This window comes from Arctopsyche grandis, chromosome 3, assembly GCF_051622035.1.
Source record: "Arctopsyche grandis isolate Sample6627 chromosome 3, ASM5162203v2, whole genome shotgun sequence".
Taxonomy (NCBI): Eukaryota; Metazoa; Arthropoda; class Insecta; order Trichoptera; family Hydropsychidae; genus Arctopsyche; species Arctopsyche grandis.
The window spans coordinates 37,133,724-37,154,964 of record NC_135357.1 but is presented as its reverse complement, the minus strand read 5'-3'; the positions used below and the strand labels follow the sequence as shown (position 1 = coordinate 37,154,964).

At 35.9% G+C, this 21,241-nt stretch overlaps 3 protein-coding genes across 7 annotated transcripts; 1 reads left to right on the top strand and 2 right to left on the bottom strand.

The window, feature by feature from the left end:
• Window positions 1-309: 309 nt before the first annotated feature.
• lolal (longitudinals lacking protein-like) lies at window positions 310-4,379 on the bottom strand. 3 transcript variants are annotated; one of them, XM_077427311.1, is made up of 4 exons: window positions 4,175-4,379; window positions 2,312-2,460; window positions 2,143-2,229; window positions 310-865 (listed from the first exon to the last, which is right to left on the bottom strand). In XM_077427311.1, exons 2-4 carry the CDS (start codon window positions 2,405-2,407, stop codon window positions 662-664), a joined length of 387 nt encoding a protein of 128 aa, XP_077283437.1. In that variant the 5' UTR covers window positions 2,408-2,460; window positions 4,175-4,379; the 3' UTR covers window positions 310-661. The 3 variants fall into 3 exon arrangements, with proteins under 3 accessions (XP_077283437.1, XP_077283439.1, XP_077283438.1); XM_077427313.1 differs by having other exon boundaries at window positions 4,032-4,195; XM_077427312.1 differs by lacking the exon at window positions 4,175-4,379 and adding an exon at window positions 3,780-4,000.
• A 3,011-nt stretch (window positions 4,380-7,390) lies between these two features.
• Window positions 7,391-17,048, bottom strand: LOC143909344 (modular serine protease-like). Of its 3 annotated transcripts, none has more exons than XR_013260332.1 (14): window positions 16,900-17,046; window positions 16,174-16,216; window positions 15,707-15,862; window positions 15,538-15,632; window positions 15,306-15,327; window positions 14,341-14,534; window positions 14,244-14,262; window positions 12,525-12,715; window positions 12,235-12,444; window positions 9,535-9,696; window positions 9,315-9,433; window positions 9,066-9,245; window positions 8,674-8,978; window positions 7,391-7,877 (listed from the first exon to the last, which is right to left on the bottom strand). XR_013260332.1 is itself a non-coding variant. In XM_077427276.1 (14 exons), the coding sequence occupies exons 1-14, from the start codon at window positions 16,949-16,951 to the stop codon at window positions 7,666-7,668; spliced, it is 1,824 nt and encodes a 607-aa protein (XP_077283402.1). In that variant the 5' UTR covers window positions 16,952-17,048; the 3' UTR covers window positions 7,391-7,665. The 3 variants fall into 3 exon arrangements, 2 of the variants coding, with proteins under 2 accessions (XP_077283402.1, XP_077283403.1); XM_077427276.1 differs by having other exon boundaries at window positions 8,810-8,978; window positions 16,900-17,048; XM_077427277.1 differs by lacking the exon at window positions 14,244-14,262 and having other exon boundaries at window positions 8,810-8,978; window positions 14,337-14,534.
• A 2,472-nt stretch (window positions 17,049-19,520) lies between these two features.
• LOC143909255 (zinc finger BED domain-containing protein 5-like) lies at window positions 19,521-19,959 on the top strand. The gene is made up of 2 exons (XM_077427163.1): window positions 19,521-19,640; window positions 19,687-19,959. Exons 1-2 carry the CDS (start codon window positions 19,521-19,523, stop codon window positions 19,957-19,959), a joined length of 393 nt encoding a protein of 130 aa, XP_077283289.1.
• The last annotated feature ends 1,282 nt before the right edge of the window (window positions 19,960-21,241 follow it).

Here is a 21,241-nt window from a genome sequence, read left to right as displayed (position 1 = left end):
AACTCGGCACACATACATTGCTGCAATCTCGACGACGTTCACACACGAGACTTGAGATCCATTGTTACATTCTAAATTTAAGCCGAACGTCGCCTTAAAAAGTCTGAAACGGGCCGCAAGTGGAGACGCAGGTCAGACTATCCAACCTGCGTCTCCACTTGCGTCGTGTTGACGACTTTTTTTTTTTTTAAATATTTAATACGACAGTTAGCGCCGAAAAGCGAGGTCCAAGCATAGATCCCCGAGCACATCCGCAGTACCGAATACGAATACCGACTTTTCGTTTCGTAATTTTTAATTTATAATAACAAAAAATAAAAAAATACTAATAAATACATACACCTCATTGTGTATCGAAATGGAATGATATACAATATAATATTTATATATAATTCACAGAGTGTTTTGTTGATTTAATTTACGGTGCACTGTGTGACGATGCGGAAATATGCAGTTTTCGAATGTATGATATATATATAGAGAGATATATAGAATGAGATTTTGTTTGTTTGCTTCATATGACAATAATACAATAATAATATAATAAAAGTAATAGAGGAGAATGTAAAGATTATTTTGGCATAAATCGAGTGGTGGCCCCCCGAGTGATTCAAACAAGGTGTAACGCGGTGTCGGCTGCTGCGTCGGTGTCCAGCTGGTGTTACCCCTCCCGCTTGACGGTGGGCAGTTGCGGCGGCGGCTCCGCCAGACCCTTCACCTTGAGGCGTGCGGCCGTCTTCAGGAACGCGGGCAGCTGCTCTTGTGACACATTCACCTCCCCGGCGTACATAAACTCTAGTATCGCCTGCAGGTGCAGGTACGACACGTCTTTCAATATTACAATAGGATGCTTCGACGGGTTTTCCTGAAATCCAAAAGGATCCTCGTTTGAATTCACGTCCTCACGTCAAATCATCGACACTCTCGTTTCATCCGTCGAGGCACTACGGAGACACGCATACAGATTTTCAAGACGATTCTTGGTGCTTGTTGGTCGTACGGGAGCGTCGAGTATACTTACATGAATGGCCTCATTCTCGTAAGTGTACTCGACTAGTGTTGTACCCGATGATAAATCATCACATGGGTGTTGGGATATTAAGTTATTAAATAAAAAAAATTAAAATAAGTGTCTCGGTTTGATCGGCACCACGTGGTCGAATTTTTTAATTTAATATTGATATTTAATTGTTTAATATGAAAAAAAAAAATGGTAAAAACTAACTACCTACCTACATATTAACAATATAAAACACCGATAGAAAAATGAATTGATTAATTAAATAAATAGTATATATAGAAGTTTTTCCTTTCGTTATTATATTCGTATATACATTTTGGCAGTGGTTTCGTACATATGTATGTCGAATCGAAACGACTATTATAGTACGGCGAGCGTTATCTCAGACAGACAGACAGACAGAATAGCGATATTATATATATACATATATGATGATGACTAGTGTTGTACCCAATGACATAGCATCGCATGGATGTTGGCATATTTAAGTTATTATGTAAAAACTAGACCATGAAAACGTGATCAGTGATCGATTCTGAGTTCAAATCAGTCAAAATCTCGAGTTAGGATTTTCGCATGATCACACAACTTCATCTATTGTTACTATGTACATACATAGATGAAGTAAAAAATTAAAAGAATTTTTTTTTAAATACCTTTTAAATATATTTAATTTAATATTTATATTTAATTGTTTAATATGAAAAAAAAGGTAAAAACTACCTACCTACCTACCTACATGTAAGCAATATAAAACACCAAAAGAAAAATTAATTAATTAAATCAATTTTCAATAGATGGCGGTAAATTCTCTGCCAAGAGAAAACATTGGTAGCAAATAGTATATATAGAAGTTTATTTCCTTTGTTATTGTATTCGTATAAACGTTTTGGCAGTGGTTTAGCCGTGATGTACATATGTATGTCGCATCGAAACGACTATTATAGTACGGTGAGCGTTATCTCAGACAGACAGAATAGCGATATTATATGTTTGATGTCAATGACTTAAGTTTGTTCCCTTTTTACAAAGGTTTCATTGAAAAATTGACCAATGCTGTGTGTAGCTCCATAGTGCCTTTGCGAATTGTGTACAACTCATTAATAATAATCAAATCAAACCTCTAATAAACTTTTAAAATATGGACTGCACGCTGATAGGACCATTTTGTGAGCTTTGCATGTCTTTCCTTCGCACGCCAACGTTACCTGAAATTATGGAAAAGCAACGGATTATTCGGAACGTACCAGAGTGTTTACAAACAAGGATTGAACCGGTTGCATCACTCACGTCGGTGAAGCTCTTCTCGTCCCTCAAATGCCGGAATGACGTCACCATGTTCGTTTGAAAGTCGTTCCATTTTAGAAAGAATTGCTGGTCACCCATTTCGAAAAGATTCCTTTTCTTTATATAAATATATATATCTCTCTGTCGTCGAACTGAAAAAGAAAATCGATTTCAAAGTTAAACTTGCACATTCACTAGCATCGGTCAATGTGTACATTGCATGCATCGTACACATGTGCAATAATAATACTATAGAGGTTAGATTATTCATCAAAGTGTATCGGAAGATGTGTACATTAGCTTAATTCCAGAATTAAGTCAAATTACTCGTGCATTGCATTTACCAATATGCAATCTCATAATCTTGGCAAGATTTTAAAAACATACCAGGCGTCACCTGAGTAAAATTTACTATTCTGCATATAATGTCACAATCTTGAACACGTACCAGGCGTCGCTCGGGCAAAATATATATTCTTTTACACAATCCGTCATAGTTTTGAACATACACCGGGCGTCGCTCAGTCTAAAATTATCATTCAACCTTATTCTGTGTCAAACATTCACATACCAGGCGTCACCCACGATAAAAATACTATCTTAGTATACTATAATATATAGTGAAAAGTGTAACCAGGCGTCACCTAAGCCAAATTTACTATTCTGCATATAATGTCACAATCTTGAACACGTAACAGGCGTCGCTCGGGCAAAAATTATTCTTTTGCAAAATCTACATACAATCTGTCATAGTTTCGGCAAGCTTTGAACACACACTAGGCGTCGCCCAGTCTGAAATTATCATCCATCCTTATTCTGACAATGTGTCACATGTATCAGGCGTCGCTCGAGCAAAAATTATTCTTTTGCACAATCTACATACAATCCGTTATAGTTTCGGCAAGCTTTGAACATACACCAGGCGTCGCCCAGTCTGGAATTATCATTCATCCTTATTCTGACGATGTGTCACAACATGTATCAGGCGTCGCTTGAGCAAAATTTATTCCTTTGCACAATCTACATACAATCCGTCATAGTTTCGGCTAGCTTTGAACATGCACCAGGCGTCGCCCAGTTTGAAACTATGATTCATCCTTATTCTGACGATGTGTCACAACATGTATCAGGCGTCGCTCGAGCAAAATGTATTCCTTTGCACAATCTACATACAATCCGTCATAGTTTCGAACATGCACCAGGCGTCGCCCAGTCTGAAATTATCATTCATCCTTATTCTGACGATGTGTCACAACATGTATCAGGCGTCGCTCTAGCAAAAATTATTACTTTGCACAATCTATATACAATCCGTCATAGTTTCGGCTAGCTTTGAACATACACCGGGCGTCGCCCAGTCTGGAATTATCATTCATCCTTATTCTGACAATGTGTCAAACATTCACACACCAGGCGTCGCCCAGGATAAAAATACTATCGCCGCGATTCTAATAAGGTTTTAAGCACTTACGAGGCGTCGCCCGAGTGGAAATTATATCGAGAGATTCGGCGAGGTTTCAAACAAGTACCGGGCGTCACCCGAGCCAAAGGATTGTAGTCCAACACGATTGGTATGTGTTAGGTGTTGTGTCTCGGGCAACGCTGGGTATTGTTGTCGAGAGGTTGCGCGGAAACAGCCGAGTGCGAGTGCGAGTCGAACGACTGGTGACAATAAGCAGATGCGAACGTCTTAATTTTTTTTGACAAGTACATACAACCTAACCTCAAAACGGTCCGGGCGATATACCGGAAGTGTCAGGATCGGCTCTCGGGCGGAAGGGGAGTGCGGGGGCGGGGGCGCGGGGGGCGCGGGGCGGAGGCGCCGGCGGGGCGGGGGGCGGGGGGAGGGAGGGAGGGTTTCCTCACCAATTTCCGAAGACGAGAGACGAAAGACGAGAGGGTGGAGGCGGGAGGCGAGGGGGGTCGGGGCCGGGGTGTCGGAGTGGGCGCCGCTAGCGCCGTCTCTGTCTGGCGGCCGCCCCTCCGCGTGTGTTAGAGCGAGACGCACAGAGACGCAGAGTGCGCCGCCGCCCGACACACAACACGCATGCCTGCCAACTTAGTTCTCGCCGACGAAAAACATACATGCATATTTTATTTTATTTAAATTGGCGCACATACAGAATGAAATATAAAAAATAAAACAGTACAGTGAGACAAAAAATGTACAAATATAAATGAAAATATTATATTCCATGTACAGTGAGCACCGCATGGTAAAGCAAAGAAAAAATAATAATTACAAAAACATATTAAAATTAATAAACAGTGGCGTAGCTACCACGCCCGCAGACCCTGCAATGCGGGGGGAGGGGCGCCACGAAGCGCGCCTTTTTCACGGATTTTTTAATTTGTTCTGTAATTTTTTTAAAAACTTTTCTTTTTTTCAACCTATTTGTACTATATGTATGTACATACATATTTTGAATGGGTTTGGTGCAAACGATCGAAAAGCGCCAGACAGATTAACTGGATGGCTGCTTTAAACGCAATTCTCGACTTCACGAATGAAAAATTGCACATCAGATGATGTGCAATTTTTCATAGTATCCTTTTTTCAGAGTAACCTTTCAATGTGCACAGATGCAATTATTAAAATGGTAATTATTAAAATTGAGTTGGATCTTTCTGGCGAGTTTTTAATAATTTAATAAGGAAAAATTCGGATCTAAGGGCGATTTCAGACTAGCGTATTTTTCTGCGCGTATATCGTTGTTTCGGCATACGCGCTTACACGCGCGCTACATTTCGCGCTTCAAAAAACCGGACTCGCATACACGAGCTTATTCCAGCGTGTTCGCTCCAACCGGTAGTGGTGATTTAGTATCAACATGGATAATACGAGCTTATAAGCGCGTCTACGCTCGTACGAGTTGCGCGCATGGAAAACGACGCGCCTGTACGCGTCTACAAGCACTTTAAAAAACGAGATTATACGCGCGTATAAAACGCTAGTCTGAAACCGCCCTAAAGTATCAGAAGCACAGAACGTATACAGGGTAGGTATTTCGGGCCTTCGGGCCTTCGGGTAGATTTCGCTTAGTGTAAGAGCGAGCAGTGCGCACGCATAAGGTACACGTGTCGTTAATCTGTGGTTCAGTCTGTCTGGCGCTTTTCGATCGTTTGTACCGCATCGATTTTGAATTCATCCTCAGTGTGTAATTGATCTATGCCAATAGGACTAAAAAAAACTGCCGTCTTTTGAACGTCAGTGCCACTTCAACCTATTTGCTGAGAATTCTCTCATTCTTGTATATATTTTTTCAATGTGTAAACAATAAAACAAAATTATATGATTAAAACCAATAAAATTTATAAATTTTTCGCTGTCACCATTAACAGGTTTTCAAGGAAAATTCACCATCAGTTACTTTAAACAGATTGTGCACTGCTTGCTAGTAGTCCAGATTAAACTATTAATGCACTTCGATATATATGTAGGTACATATACCGATACGTAAAAAGGGTATAAATTATTAATTTGGAAAGTTATTTTGCTGTAAGTAAATAATATGAATATATGGGGAGAGGGGGTCGCCTTAAAATATTTTGCGGGGGGGCATCAGGAATTCACGCTACGCCACTGTTAATAAACCATGAATGACAATGACGCTGAAGAAGCAAATTTTTGCTTCTTCAAAGATTTGCTTCTTCACCTTAGCCCTAAACTAGTCGTGTAGTCGGGCCAGGTCGCCGCCCTGGTATGTATGTTTGTTTGTATCGGACGATCAACCAGTGTGGGGAACCAATCACAGCCATAGATGTAGAATAACCTAGATGGTTCGGTGATTACTGGTCACAAATTACTCGTCACAAAGTCACTAAAATCTCTATAACGGAACATCTGGCAGCCGAAAAGTCCATCATACTAACGATAACTATCATAATAACGAGAACTTGAGTGCCAAATATTGTGTATTCACGATTTTCATGGCAAAAATTGTCTTTGTGACCACCCCAATGTGACGAATAGTCCAATTACCAACCTAGATATGCCATTACATACAAATTTCGCTGAGACTTAGTCACCACTAACTGAGGGGTGCGGGGGGTTTAACTAACGGTGAAGTGGTGAAAAAAAGGAAGGAACGCAAAAAACGCTCTGGCTAGCTTTGTTTGTAAGGCATGCACTTTGTTTGTATACATGCCAAGCCAGGTAGAGCGTCTTAGAGCGTTAGGGCCTATCTAGGTTATTCTACATCTATGATCACTGCCGAGTAATCGAGACGCCGGGAAACGTGGTAGTGGGGGAGGGCGGGTGCCGAGTTTCGATAAGTTCCGAATCTTGCCTTATTAAACTCGCCAGAAAGATCCAACTCAATTTTAATAATTGCATCTGTGCACATTGGAAGGTTACTCGTCATCTGATGTGCAATCTATCATTCGAGAAAACGAGAATTACGTTTAAAGCTGCCGTTCTGTTAATCTGTCGTTCGTTTGTCTGGCGATTTTAGAGCGGATGCACCAAACCCCATATTTCTACAGATTCTTTTTTGAGATTCGTGCGACGATCGGTAACAATTATGTATATTGTATGTATTTACTAAAATACCTTTCAGCATCCACACTATTGACGGGAAACCAAATAGATTTTAGAGCTGCACAACCAAACTCTTCATATTTAATTTTTGTTGCCATCAATAATAGCAATATATCCGGCGTGGATTCACTTTTTATATTCTCTATTAATTGTCTGAAAATGTGCTGATATCCTTCCAAACACTGAGCCTCTGTTAATACATTAAACAATGGCAGGTTTCTAAAAAACAAAACTGTTTCTTTAACATTGATTTTGTACCTGCCACAGATGGATTGAATAGTTTACTCAATGTTAGGAAGAATATAATAGATTTGTCTCATTTAGTCTTGAGTGCGAGTCTAGTTTTAAGACGCTTTTTTGAGCAGCCTTTTGGATACACAGCTCCAACTGTGTTCTTTTCTTTACAGTAGTAGACAAAAGCAGTTGCTTGGTTTCGACAGAAAAAACACCGTCTATGGTAAACTGCAAGCTCTGTTTTATCCCCTCAATTTCTTCACATAATAAATGGGCAAAGGGATAGGAAGGAATTTTATAGATTTTATGCAAATTTCACTTTTGTTTTTTATTGTAGCATCTATTTGCATATTTTAAGAATTTAGCATCTATTCCGAATTTTAGCATCAATTAAGCATTAATAGCAAAATGCCCAAAATACGTGTCTCTACACATCAGTAATAGATTTATACATAGTTTTTGAGTTTTAGTTGAGGAACTACATACATAAAACACCGTTTATATGATAGGATGTTAATTAATTAAAAGCTTAAAGATGTTGTTTTATATTTTATTTTAAATTGTATACTATTTGACTGAAAACCTATGCATATGGGGCCATAGATTGTAGGATGAAATCATTGTTTCTGTGAAGATCTGTGAAAACTGTGTTGGAATTTTTGAGGCAAGTGTTTCTCGTACTATCTAGAGCTCCAACGCTGACTACGCCCAACAAATACCATCGATTAGTATTTGAATAGTCTATCACATTGAAAACTGCTCCACCGCCACTGTCTCCGTTGCATATTGTCGCATCTGAAATACATACAGTATATAAAATTAATATGTACCAACATAAAATTAAATTACCAAAAAAATAATTTTAAGTATCGTCCAATGTATAGACTTTATACTTTTTAAACGCCAAAAAGGCTATGCAACTATCAACCATCCAGAATTTTATCTATGTATAAATAGCAACTCCAAAAAACCGCCCGAAAAAAACCGGTTTTCGTTTTTTTACAGATCAAAAACCGGCTAACCGGTTTTAAGCGTTTAAGCGGTTTTAAGACTTTATACTTTTTAAACGCCAAAAAGGCTATGCAACTATCAACCATCCAGAATTTTATCTATGTATAAATAGCAACTCCAAAAAACCGCCCGAAAAAAACCGGTTTTCGCTTTTTTTACAGATCAAAAACCGGCTAACCGGTTTTAAGCGGCTTCAGAAAATTAAGATTTTTGCAAAAAAATATGTATAATACATTCATACAAAAAATAATAACTTATAAATTTAATTGAATTAGTTTTTACTGATATTTTTATGTAAAATAGCCAGAAATAGACTAAACTTATTCAGGAAAATTCCAATAAAAAATAAAATGAATAAATAAATATCCGATTTTAATCTAATTTAATCGGAAATATTACAATTCATATTTTATTTATGAATTGAATTAATAATATACATATTTTGAATTCCGATTCGATCTCCGATCACTAGTGTTCTTTCTCGAGAATTTCTCTAAAAAAAATGCCAAATTGAGAATTCTCATTTCTTGCGAAATTTTATAATTTAAAGATAAAGTAAATAAAAAATGGGAAGCACTACCTTGACAGGCTTTGAAAGGACGCATAACCCTGAATCGAAGGACTCCCATAAAATCGTATTTGAAATGATTTTTAAATTTGAATATGATGATCGAGACACAGTTTTCAACTTCCCAGTTGTCTTGCGAACGACTTACTTTCAGCAGTAGCATCAGTGCAAAATTTATCCGTGGTGACATAATTTCGAAACTCGTTAGGCATGGTGTCCAGACATTTTTTGCGACTGATTACAGAAAAACCGGCTTTTTTCAAAAATCCAGAAGCAGAGGTCAAATCCCCTTCAATAGTGAGACCCCATCCTACGATCTGGAATAAATTTTGCGTGCTTGAATTAAACGTCGGTGACAATTTTGTCTAATGGATTCCAATACCTGGCAGGAAGTGGTTTAATACCTTGCCGTTTGTTCCTGGAGACGTTTGGTAATCACGAAAACCCACGCTGGTGAAGTCGTAACAAACGGGGTGAACGTAGTTGGAAAAATCGAATAAATTCTTCACAGCAATCACGGCCAAGTCTTCGGCTAAATAATTAGAATGTCCCATATACGTATCCGGTATGTGAATTTTTTCAACCTGTACAAAGGTGTTCCAGCAGATATTAGTTTATTCAGTATTGTGACGTAATCAAGGCTGTAAATTTACCATAGTTTTGATGGCATACGGTTCTTCATCATTCCAGCTCCTTTTAATTTTCCCAGCTGCAATTCCATAGTCTTCTGGATTTTTATTAACCACTCCAGCGGTGCCGAAGCAATGAGCAGCTTCGCATGGAAAAAAGTCAATTAAGTATATGAACATATGTATATTCACATATTTTATTTGTATAAAAATTGAATAATTCAATATTGAATTGAAAGTCTACCCGAGATTACAATTTTCCTGTTGATAATTGTACCACCACATATTTGGTTATAAACTCCATTAGTTTTTTGATATAGACCCACGTGCCAGGGTGCCATTCCAATAGACACATTCGTTCCACCTAAAATTAATGGATTCGCAATGGATGCTTCTTTACCGCAATCTGAAAAACAGTTTTATTGTAATGCCATTTCGAGCCATCACCATTGTAAGACATCAAGATTTTATCCCAAAACCTTCCCACCTTAACCCTTTCAATGCTGAACAACGCCGATCGGCGTTGTACATTGTGCATGTATAAAATAAACAAGAATACTACCAGCTAAGCCTTTCCAGGTGGCATTGAAAAAAATATGGAGTGAAAAAAGAAAAAGTTATTGGCTTTTAAACAATTAAAATCTGACATAGCGAAAAGGGAAAAAACGATGGGAACGGTGTGGACATATGCGCCAACGTGGACAATAGACGTCACCGAGAAAGATCATGGAGTATTTTCAAACGTGTCTATAACGATTACTTGCGGACTTCATTTCCATATACGTACATATATTGATGACCAAACCGAGCAAAATGGCAAAGTTTGAAAACGATCGGATAAGAACCCAAATTTCGTCAGACGAAAAAATCGAAAGTGAAGTAAGAAGAGGCTAGTAATAATAATAATAATAAAATGTATGTAAATATCATCATCTCGTATTTCATCATAAATTGTGTTTACTCACGTCGTCCAATATTAATTTTGAAAAGATTGAGCTTTGCAAGAAAAGCTATAATGACATTTTTACACGTTAAATGCAATAATGACGTGCTTTTTCCAGTAAACAGGGAGTTTTGGGTCTATTTTCCAGGAAACAGACCAAACTACAAAGCTAGAGAGCCAAACAAAATGTTCACCATAAAAATGAACAATGGTGCGCGGGGTCGCGCTGGTCTATAGTTATGACTCATAAGTCATAACTTATGAGATTACAACATTTTCCTTGTAGTTGTTTGTTTAATAAATCAACCAACCAAGCATCAACCATCTCTTTCCCAAATTAATTGTCAATCATAAAGGACACAATACTGTTCCAAAGTATAACAACACGATAAAGACAATTACCCTTCGATAACCAACGACCTATGTATGTGTAACAAAAGTGTACTTGAATTAATGAAATTTATAATATTAAGAGACGCCTGTAGAAGCCTTCCCAACCTTATTTAAAACATATTTGGCACATATTTTTTCAGATATGCGATAAATTCTCGATATTTGCCAACCATTGAAGCAGCCCCATAAGTTGCACAAGCTAGTATATTTTCCGAAATGAAAAGTATATTCAGTTTGATGACAAATAAAACATTTAAGCTCTTCTTTTGATATTATTTAAATATAAATGTTCGAGACAATTAACAATTTGACAGCTGACGGATAAAAGCAGTGTTGTTCGTCATTAATCCATATATGAATTATTGCGGTCTCCGTGACTTGACAGAATGTTAAATGACAGAAAACGCAAATATCGGATGGCAAAGATTGAAAATCGAAAGATATTAAGTCGAAAGATCAAAAAAAATGGTGCATGGTAAACGGTACATACTCACTTAATTTGCGCGAGCAGGATACAGCAGGAACAAGAGGAAGAGGCTTTTCCTCCCGTATTAATGTGCGCGCGCAGAATACGGGAGGAAAAGCATGTTCCTCTTGTTCCTGTTGTATCCTGCTCGCGCAAATTAAGTGAGTATGTACGTGAGTATGTACCGTTTACCATGCACCATTTTTTTTTTGATCTTTCGACTTATGATCTTTCGATTTTCGATCTTTACCTTCCGATATTTGCGTTTTCTGTCATTTAACATTCTGTCAAGTCACGGAGACCCGAATTATTGGGATCAATTACGAATTATCGGGTAATTAAACATTACTAGTATATTTTTGCGCCTAGCAACATTGGCATTTGGACTAATAAGTATATTGTCAACAACGACCAACTAGTCGGCAACTAACTGTTGTACGGGAAGGTCATATTTGACCCTTCTACCACAATGGCGGAAGACCTAGAGTTCCGTACACCATAACCACGCAATAAAAAACTACTCCAAACTCTTCGTGACTTGAATACCGGATTGCGCAACCGGAAGCAGACTCGTGGATCTGATCTTCAATTCTCCAGTCATTTTTTTATAATTTTATTCTGACTATCCTCCCCTAAAACTCGTTATGCCTCCCTAAAAGTAGAATTTTAGTTTGTGCCTCCCTTGAGAGGGTCTGGGTCTCCAAGGAGGCCACGTGAACCCAGGTTGAAAAACGCTGATATAGGATTTGTTTGTATTAACTACAATTGTTTTATACCTGCTTTCAACTGAAATGACTGAGATGGTGGGCTCTCGACTGAAATGACTTCAGCACTCAAAGGGTTTCGGGTAAAATAGAGCGAATTTTAAATCCTGGCACTCGTTTCTCAACCAACTATAATAATAATCGGCATTTAAAGCATTAAAATTTCCAAAAAAAGTTCTGAGTAAATGATTCGGATCATTGATGTACATCGGTGTTCGCCAAGTGAGCTGTTTTTGGGCGTAGTTTATATTTTGGGTGTTGACCTTTCTTTTCGACTAATAAAGCACGAATACTAGTCATGAAATTGATCGATTGTGAAACCACATATATATGTATGTACATACATACTGTTGTAAACATCTATTGATCCAAACTCACCTGGATTACACTGCTTTAAATTATCATCCCAATCGCCTTCAATGCATTTCAAAGGCTTTGAAATCTTCACATTCGATAGTAACTGGTGAAAGGCTTGACATTTGTATTGAGCTGTAGTGCCATCTCGCATCGGTTGTGTGCAATCAGCTGTCTTTCCATTGAGAGTACACGTAATTTCGTGAGTTAGCGATATAAGGGGTTTGCATAGTCCTGTAAAAGTACGCAAATTCTATATATTAAAATGCAATACCTAAGGGATATATCGTTTTATGGAAATGGGTTTAGCTCACTCAAACACTGTATGCTTTCACTCCAAGTACCGTCTTCTTGACAAATGATAACAGTGCCTCCAATTGAGAAATATCTATCGTTACATTCGTAAATCATCACGGAAAAAATATCCACTTGTTTTCCGGGAGATACAACCTCATCGTCGATTGAGCATTTTCCATTTTCCAAATTGGTCGGTACTGTGCAATAGCTAAACAAACCGAACACAAATAACAACATAAAAATGTCATCGCCTGCTCTGATCATAATCAGTGTTGTATTCCAACATTAAAAAGAATTCAGATCTATTATATAAAAATAGTTGTGAGAATCGGCCGTAATACACTTTTTAAGAAATATTTGGCAAATGATGACAGATTTTATTTGAAAATTATAAAATTCTATTCAAACATAATAGTTTTAAATAGTAACTTTGTACTTTCACAATGTAATAACTGGAAAGCAATTGGATGAAAGCACTGGATTCATAATGTTAATGAAAGTAATGAATTTAGATAATATTGTAGCGTATACTAAAAAGAGCCGCCGGTTAAGTGCAATCGGATTAGGCCGAGGCGCATCCCTGACACTGTGCGACCGTTATAATTGCTATCGAGGATTATCTCCAGACTAAGTGCAAGTAGGCTAAACAATGGCCACCGAATTGGCGTAGTAGCGGCACTTGGTCGCATTCCCGTGGAGTTCTTAGAAGTGACCGATAGCGTGGGACTGAGTGTCGTGGGAATACATATCCGGGTACACGCCTAAACAATAGGGAAGTAACCGGACGTCGAAGATGCCCTGAGTGACCTATCCGTTATATGGCGGTACTTAGGCGATATCAAGACACTCTAGACGGAGCACTGCCAGTGCGTGTATCTCCTTAATCACCAATAAATGCTGTGAAACGACTTTGGCCTTTTACTTGGATCCTCCACCCACCCCTACGCAACAATATTTATTATATACGGTGTCCCGTCATTTCCTGGCGGACAAAAGCGCTCCAACATTTTAGCGCGTGACATTTCGGCGCGCAACATTTCAGTGCACCAATATTTAAAAAAAAATTAAATCCAAACAAGAAAAATAAATAAATATAAGAGTAGGTATACTACCATATCCGGGCTTAATGAACGAATAATCCGAATATTTTAAATATTCGTCCGGGTGTCGAACGAATAATCCGAATATTTTAAAACGAACTAAAAACAAAAATGTAGTTCGGATTATTCGTTTGACGCCCCTCTACAGGTTTTTGACTTCAAATTAAATTTAACAAATAAAATGTATTTTTTTTTCATTTCAAATTAAATATTTTAAAATTTTTATAAAGTGTAATGTAATATATGTATGTATATTTAATGTTCAATTTTCCTGTTTTATGTCTGTTCCAGTTACCAAATTTCATAATAATGATTACATGTAGGTAAAAATGAGAATAAATTATTAAAAATTATCCAATTGTTTGATTCAATTTTTGAAATGTTTAATTTAAAATGAAAATATTGAATTTCATTTGTAAAATAATGAATTTGGAGTTAAAAACCTGCATCATTAGCCCAGATAGTGGTAGTATACTCTAACATTTACTTATTTTGCATACTAATTTTGATGCGCCAAAATGTCGCGCGCCGAAATGTCACACGGCGAAATGATGTTGCGCTCAGTTGTACCGCACCGAAATGTCGGCGCGATTTTGTCCGCGTTTGATAATATATAGTATATGCGTATTTGCTTACTTGGAACGTCCCGGTTTTGCTGCAAATTATAACGATTAATTCAGATTTAGATCAATTTGAGTAATTACATACATAGATACATACAATAAATACTAACCGATGCACAGTACTTTTTGATTCCATTGACCGTTGTTATTACAGGTAGCTTCATTAGAAGGCGAAGGAACGTAATTTGTATCACAGGTGTATTCTATTATGGTGTATTCATCCACTGAATCGCCAGGGTTCACAAAACTGCCTCCAATTTTGTAATTTCCATTTGAAGGAAGACTCGGTAGAACACATTTGGGACTGAAATTATAAAGAATTTTGTAATTTTCATTTGTAAGTCGAATTTATAAGAGATACATTTCGAACTGAAATTAACTGCTAAAATATGATAATTTCAAAATTACAAATTGAACACAAAATCTACAAACGATAAAGCGCTTTATAAGTTGCACTAGTCGAATAACATCTTGTTTTATTAATTAGACAAACTGCACACTGAAGTTATTCGAATAATAACAGTACTTACCAACAGGGTTGTTTATTGTGCAATTAGTTGGACAATTTAGGTTTATTAGGTTTATTGTTCAAAGAGACAATTATTTATGTCCTTTTGTAATAGCCTCGAATAGACGAAATACAATATGTATAGTAATATAATTAATCGGAATCGAAACTAAAACAGAAATCGGGAATCGGAATTGAAACAGGGATTGGTATCCGGAACTGAAAATGGAGTCCGTATCCGAAATAAAAAGGAATCCAGAACCGGAAATAAAAAAGGAATCAGGATCCAGAATTGAAACAGTAATCGGGATCCGGAATGGAAGCAAAAAATGGGAACATAAATTGAAGCAAAACTCGGGAGCCGGAACTGAAACAGGAATCCGGATCCGGAATTGATACATAAGTTGGGAACCGGAACTGAAACAGAAATCTGGATCCGGAACTGAAACAGAAATCGGAACCCGGAACTGAAACAGTAATCGGGATCGGGAACTGAAACAGTAATCGAGGCTGCTGTACCGAGGGGGCGCCCCACCGTTTATGTTTGAGCATGAAAGATCTATTTACCTGTTAGAAATTGTACCCGCAGCTGAAAAAGAAAAATACTTTTAATTTTTAATAATACAAAAAATGCACCACACAAGTGAAAATTTCTACACACACACTGCATAAGAAATAGGTTAGGTTTTTGAAGCAATCAATGATAAAATTTTCTCAAAAATTCCTACCATACATATATACTTTGCAGTTATGTAGAATGTCTCACTTTAAAAACATGTTTTGGCATATAATAAATCACCTTGACACTGTATTTCGTGACTCCACTTATTTCCAATACAATTAATCTGACCGTAAAAACCCTTATTGGAAGTAGCCGGTTCCAGTGATCTAACGCTGAAACGGTCAAAATAATTAATAGGTACAGATTAAAATTTTGTACATGTATTTTGTTACATTGAAAACGTTACATTTTCATTTCGTAACCAACGTCGCAACTGTACAAAATTGACGATATGCCTTTTACAACATTTCCTTCTTGTGTTCCGGAGATAACAAAATAAGTTCCATTCTCAGGCTGTGTCGGAAGTGTGCATATGGAATTTTGAAGTTCAATTGGGCGCTTCCTAATATTGTAAAGTCATCGATTTATAATGATTCGTCACAGTAACGATATGGATATTTGTTAATATGTACAGTAAAACCTCAATTTAACGGACAAAATTTCTAGTCAAATGTGAAAACTATGTTGAAAAAATCCTGAAAATACACTTCGACTGTAACAAATACACACTAAACTGATAGACATGTTTGATTTGACTTTTCTACACATGCAGCAGTTTTAGTGCATACTGGTCGATCATCAAATCATTATATAACTTCAAATTACAACCCATTTAATTGAGATTTTACTGTAGCAATGAAGAAATTATACTACCCAAAAACCGGAGTATTTGATCCACTCTGTCCATTAGGCAACCCTTAAAAATGTTACAATCAAAATCGATGAATAAAAAAGTGTTGTTATTCCACATACTACACCTACATATTTATGTATGTATATACGAACATATGTAAATTTGCACGATAATTTTGATTTGCGATTTATTATTAAATGTATATGTATGTACATATGTAAATATGTATGTGTGAAATCATAAACTGAACAAGGAAAACTTTTCATTGTTTCTTGACATTTGAGGGTAGTTCCCAAAACATATTAAAGATTTATTTGCGTAAAATGATTTTAAAATTTTAAACGAAAATCAACAACAACGATAACGATATAATAATGTACTCAAAATGTTGTTGTTTTACTTTCCTGGGATTTATATTTCGATAACGTATGTATATTTTTAAAAAGACTGTATTAAAGGTTATCACAAATTATGGTACAATTTTATATAATATATTTTTATATTACAAATTACAATATTTTGTGTGACAAGCATTTATTTTAATACAACTACAAATGATTCTCGTTTTTAGAGTAGATATGATATTTTTTTCAATTTAAAGCTTATATATACATATATATGATATAAACAAACTTGTAATTTTTTTATTCTGTATAAATATAATGTAGATCGAAAATTTAAAAAAGAAAATGTATGAATTTATATAATATGTGTTTTTTTCATATTAAAAGTAAATGAACGTAAACCTGTCAGAAACAACAAGAGTGTTGCTTGGATCCGTATCACAAAACGAAACATGTCTCTAGCCAAAAGTAAAGACACTGCTTAGTAATGACTGTTTTGACAATTCGCAAATCTTTGCATATACATACATATATTTGCGATAAAGCACTACAGGGTAAACCCAAAACAATGAAGCGTCCGAATACGACAAAAATTTGTTTTTATTTAAAATAAAGATACATACCTAAAGTAACAACTTGAACAAAATATAAAACAAATCCACATCTTAAAATTGTAAAAAAATTGAAAAAATAAACTAAAAAGCTTAATTGGTTTAATTTTCATGTTTTCTTTTGTAAAATAATATATTTTTTACCAGATCGTACATTTCTTAAAAAAAAAAAAGAAAAAAGAAGTTATATGTAAAATTATCTAATATATAATTTCGAAAGAGACTTTGCATATATGTATTCATGCATATATATATATAACATTCGGTTTATTTTTTTTTCGATTCATAGGCGCCGATTCGATTGTTTTTCGATTCAAAGGATTCGAAGGCCTCGGGGACGAAGGCCCCGGGCAGAGGCCCGGGGGCGAAGGCTGCCGGAGGGTGCCGTGGGGGCCGCCGGGTTCTGGTATACATATAATTTCGAAAGAGACTTAGTATATATGTTTGTTATTTTCGTGACAGTCAATTTAATAAAAAAAACAAATGAATATTCAAATAAATTTATATAAAATAAAACTATTCAAATAAATTCAATAAAATGTTTACTATTAGATTAGTCCGAGCGAAGCCAGGTAAAACCACTAGTATTATTTATATATTTTACAGTTATTTAAAAATAATTATGTTGAAAATAATAGCACAAAGCGACATTTCTCCAGAAACATGTAAAATGAATCCTTTAACAAAATGCTTAAATTTGACTTTAAAATGGAAATAGTGTACGTATGTAAATCTATATTTATATTATAATATTTGACTTTGGGAAAAAAATTATTAGGAAAATCAAGGAAAATGTGGGAATTTATTTATTTACATATGTGTATACCAGGAAGGCCTAACAGATACATCCGGATGCGCTTTCCTGGTCAATTACAAACATCGATAAACAATTTATAGAATCATTTTACAGAGCATCATTGAGCTATTTATTGATAAATTTTGATAAATCTGCAATTTCACAGCATTTTTTTTTATAAATCGCTGAATTTCGAGCTGCTGAAAATCGCGAAATTTGCTTGACCCATATGGAAAAATTTGCAGCATTTTATAAATCAGAGAATTCGAGATGCTGTCAACCCGAATTTTGCAGGATATAAGACAAGGTTGCCAATTTGCTGGAACCGTTTCAATGAAATTATATAAATTGGCAAACTGTAATAGGAAAAGATCGACCTTGGAGTCACATATCCAAGGTCTGGCCAGCAGCACAGCTAGGTATTGAACCCGCGACCACACAATTTAAAGCATTGCAAGCTAATCATTGATATAATATGCTGCTGGTTATAAAAAATTAAATAAAAACAATACCGAAAATTTAAAAAAAAAAATATCCATCTTTATTGGCTTAAAATAATTCTTCGGTAAGTAAATGAAAAGGTCAACTATATTTAACTATTAATATAATATTATTAGGATGCCGACTCAATCGCTTACAGGTATTATCACCAGTATCAACAAAAGATTTGAAACTTTTAGAGTAGGTACATATGTACATACGTTGTACATAATTTTTCATATCGTGTGTATTTAAATTATACATTTTCTTGATAATCATTGTGTATAACAGCGGCTTCCAACCTTTTTTGACTCGCGTACCACTTGGTAGTACATTGCGCTGAATTGTACCACCACATCAAATTTATTTAAAAGCATTTCTTCGTTTCCTATATAGGAAAGAATATGGGTATTATCCATATCTCTACCCCACTCCTTTCCTTTTGGGCATGATTGGGTATAATTCCCTTGAACTTCGGAGAAACTTCTCATTAATTCGTTTCGTTCTCCAGCTCCTACGTGGTAATACGTCATGCCCGTTCGTTCTGGAGCAGTTGGGACTTTATGTCCCTAATAACTATGTATGTGCTTGGTAGACATCATCATTTGATGTTCACAGTTCTTTTTCGAATGGCTCCTATTCCAAGAGCTATTCGTCTTCTCAATGAAATCGTTGCTGCCGAGACTGAATGTGATATTTTCCACCTTAGCGAGCGTAAATTGTCGGATATTACTCTAACCCAGGCCTGGGCAAACTGCGGTCCGCGGGCCGCATGCGGCCCGCCGCGCAATTCCATGCGGCCCGCGTGATTATTTCCAAATTACTTATTTTCCTTCAATTTTTTTAAAATAGTGTTTATTCATTTTTTTTAATATATCCGTGAAGTGATTATAATACAATCTTATGTATTATAATGTATGCGTGAGTATAATTTATTATAATGCAATCACATTTTTACGTTCAAGTGAAAAATAAGGCTATTTTTCTTATTTGCCAGGAAAGCGTTTCTGTTTTAAAAGAATACAACATAAAAATACATTTTACTACTAAACATTGTGAATTTGTTGCAAATCTAGCCGAAGATTGAAGAAAAAAAACAGCAGACGAGTTGATTAAAAAATTATCTTCACAACAACATGCGACATACCAGGGAACAAGAAGCATATGTAAAAGCAAGCTTTGTTGTGTCTAATATAATCGCGAAAAGTAGCAAACCGTTCTCAGGTGGAGAATACATTAAAAACTGTATGACTGAAGTAAGTGCAATTACATATATGCCCGGATATTAAACATAAATTTGAGAACTTGAGTTTATCTCGGCGAACTGTAGTTAGAAGGATTGAATGTATCGCTACCAATTTAAAAGAGCAATTATTATCAGTATCAAAATCATTCAACTGGTACTCGATAGCAATCGACGAAAGCAACGATCAAAAGGATACTGCACAGTTATTAATTATTGAATTTGAAATTATTGAAGAGCTTCTTTCAATGGAATCGTTAAAATATCAAACCACGGGAAATGATATATTTAAAAAAATTGAAGACTGCATAGCTGCATATAATTTGCAATGAAACAAATGGGTCAGCGTTACGACTGATGGTGCACGAAATTTGACCGGAAAAAATGTTGGTGCAGTAAAGAAAATCCAGGATAGAATTCGAGAAATCGATCCTGATTATAATTTAATTGCACTTCATTGTATTATACATCAGCAAGTCTTGTGCAAAAACGTATTAAAAGTTGATCACGTAACATCACGTGTTATTAAGAGGGCTGGACAGCAGCGCCTTGTCCATACAAACGTACTATACTTCTCCCTTCCTCAATTATGGCACTAAAGAAATTATTTTTTAATATACCATGGATATCCACCATTGGGGTGCATCTATCCTTTTATTTTTTTGATTAATTATTTTTTATATGAGCTGGAAGCCGCCAAACATCTATAAAATCGCCTCTTTTTTACACCCACGAAATGAGTCCAGCGTGCTTATTTAACGGTCGATTTAAAAAAAAATACGCCAAAACATGCACAGAAAGTATCTTTCTCATACCGATGATGAAATTTTTTTAAAAATTGGTCCAGTTTTGGAGGAGAAAATAGTAGAATATGAAACCTCGATTTTGTCAATTTAAAATATGTTTTATCTGGTCGAAGCGCAACTGTCGCATTCACTCAATATATATATTGATATATATTGTCGCATTCACTCAATATATATATCGAAGAAAGGAATGGTAACAAAATTAAGGTTTCAGGTGTACAGCCCTCTTAAGCTTGTCAATTTAATCCGATCAAGTGGACTGAAACACAGACAATTTATCAGCTTTCTTGAAGATCTTGATGCAGAGTACACAGATATTCCTTTTCACAGCCATATTCGATGGTTAAGTTTAGGGAAAGTACTTCAAAGAGTGTGGAAATTAAAGGATGATATCATTTTATTTTTAGAAATGAAACATATAACTGATTTTCCTGAATTCACTAACAATGACTGGCTTTGTGATTTTGTTTTACTTTGGACATCATAACACACCTGAACACTTTCAACTGCATTTTACAGGGTAAAAATATATATGCTCACGATTCGATAAAAAGCTTGAATGCATTTAATTTAAAACTCCAACTGTTTCAACGTCAAATATTAATTAAGAAACTGGATCACTTCCCAACATTGAAATCATTAAATATTGATGAAAGTAAAATTAAAAAATACGGAGGCACCATCAAGCTTTAAGTGACTTCCGAGTAATTGAAAATAGCCTAGCAATAATCCGTGATCCGTTTTTAGCAAATGTTGACAACATTCCGAGTGAACTACAACTGGAAATTTTAGATTTACATTTTCGGAT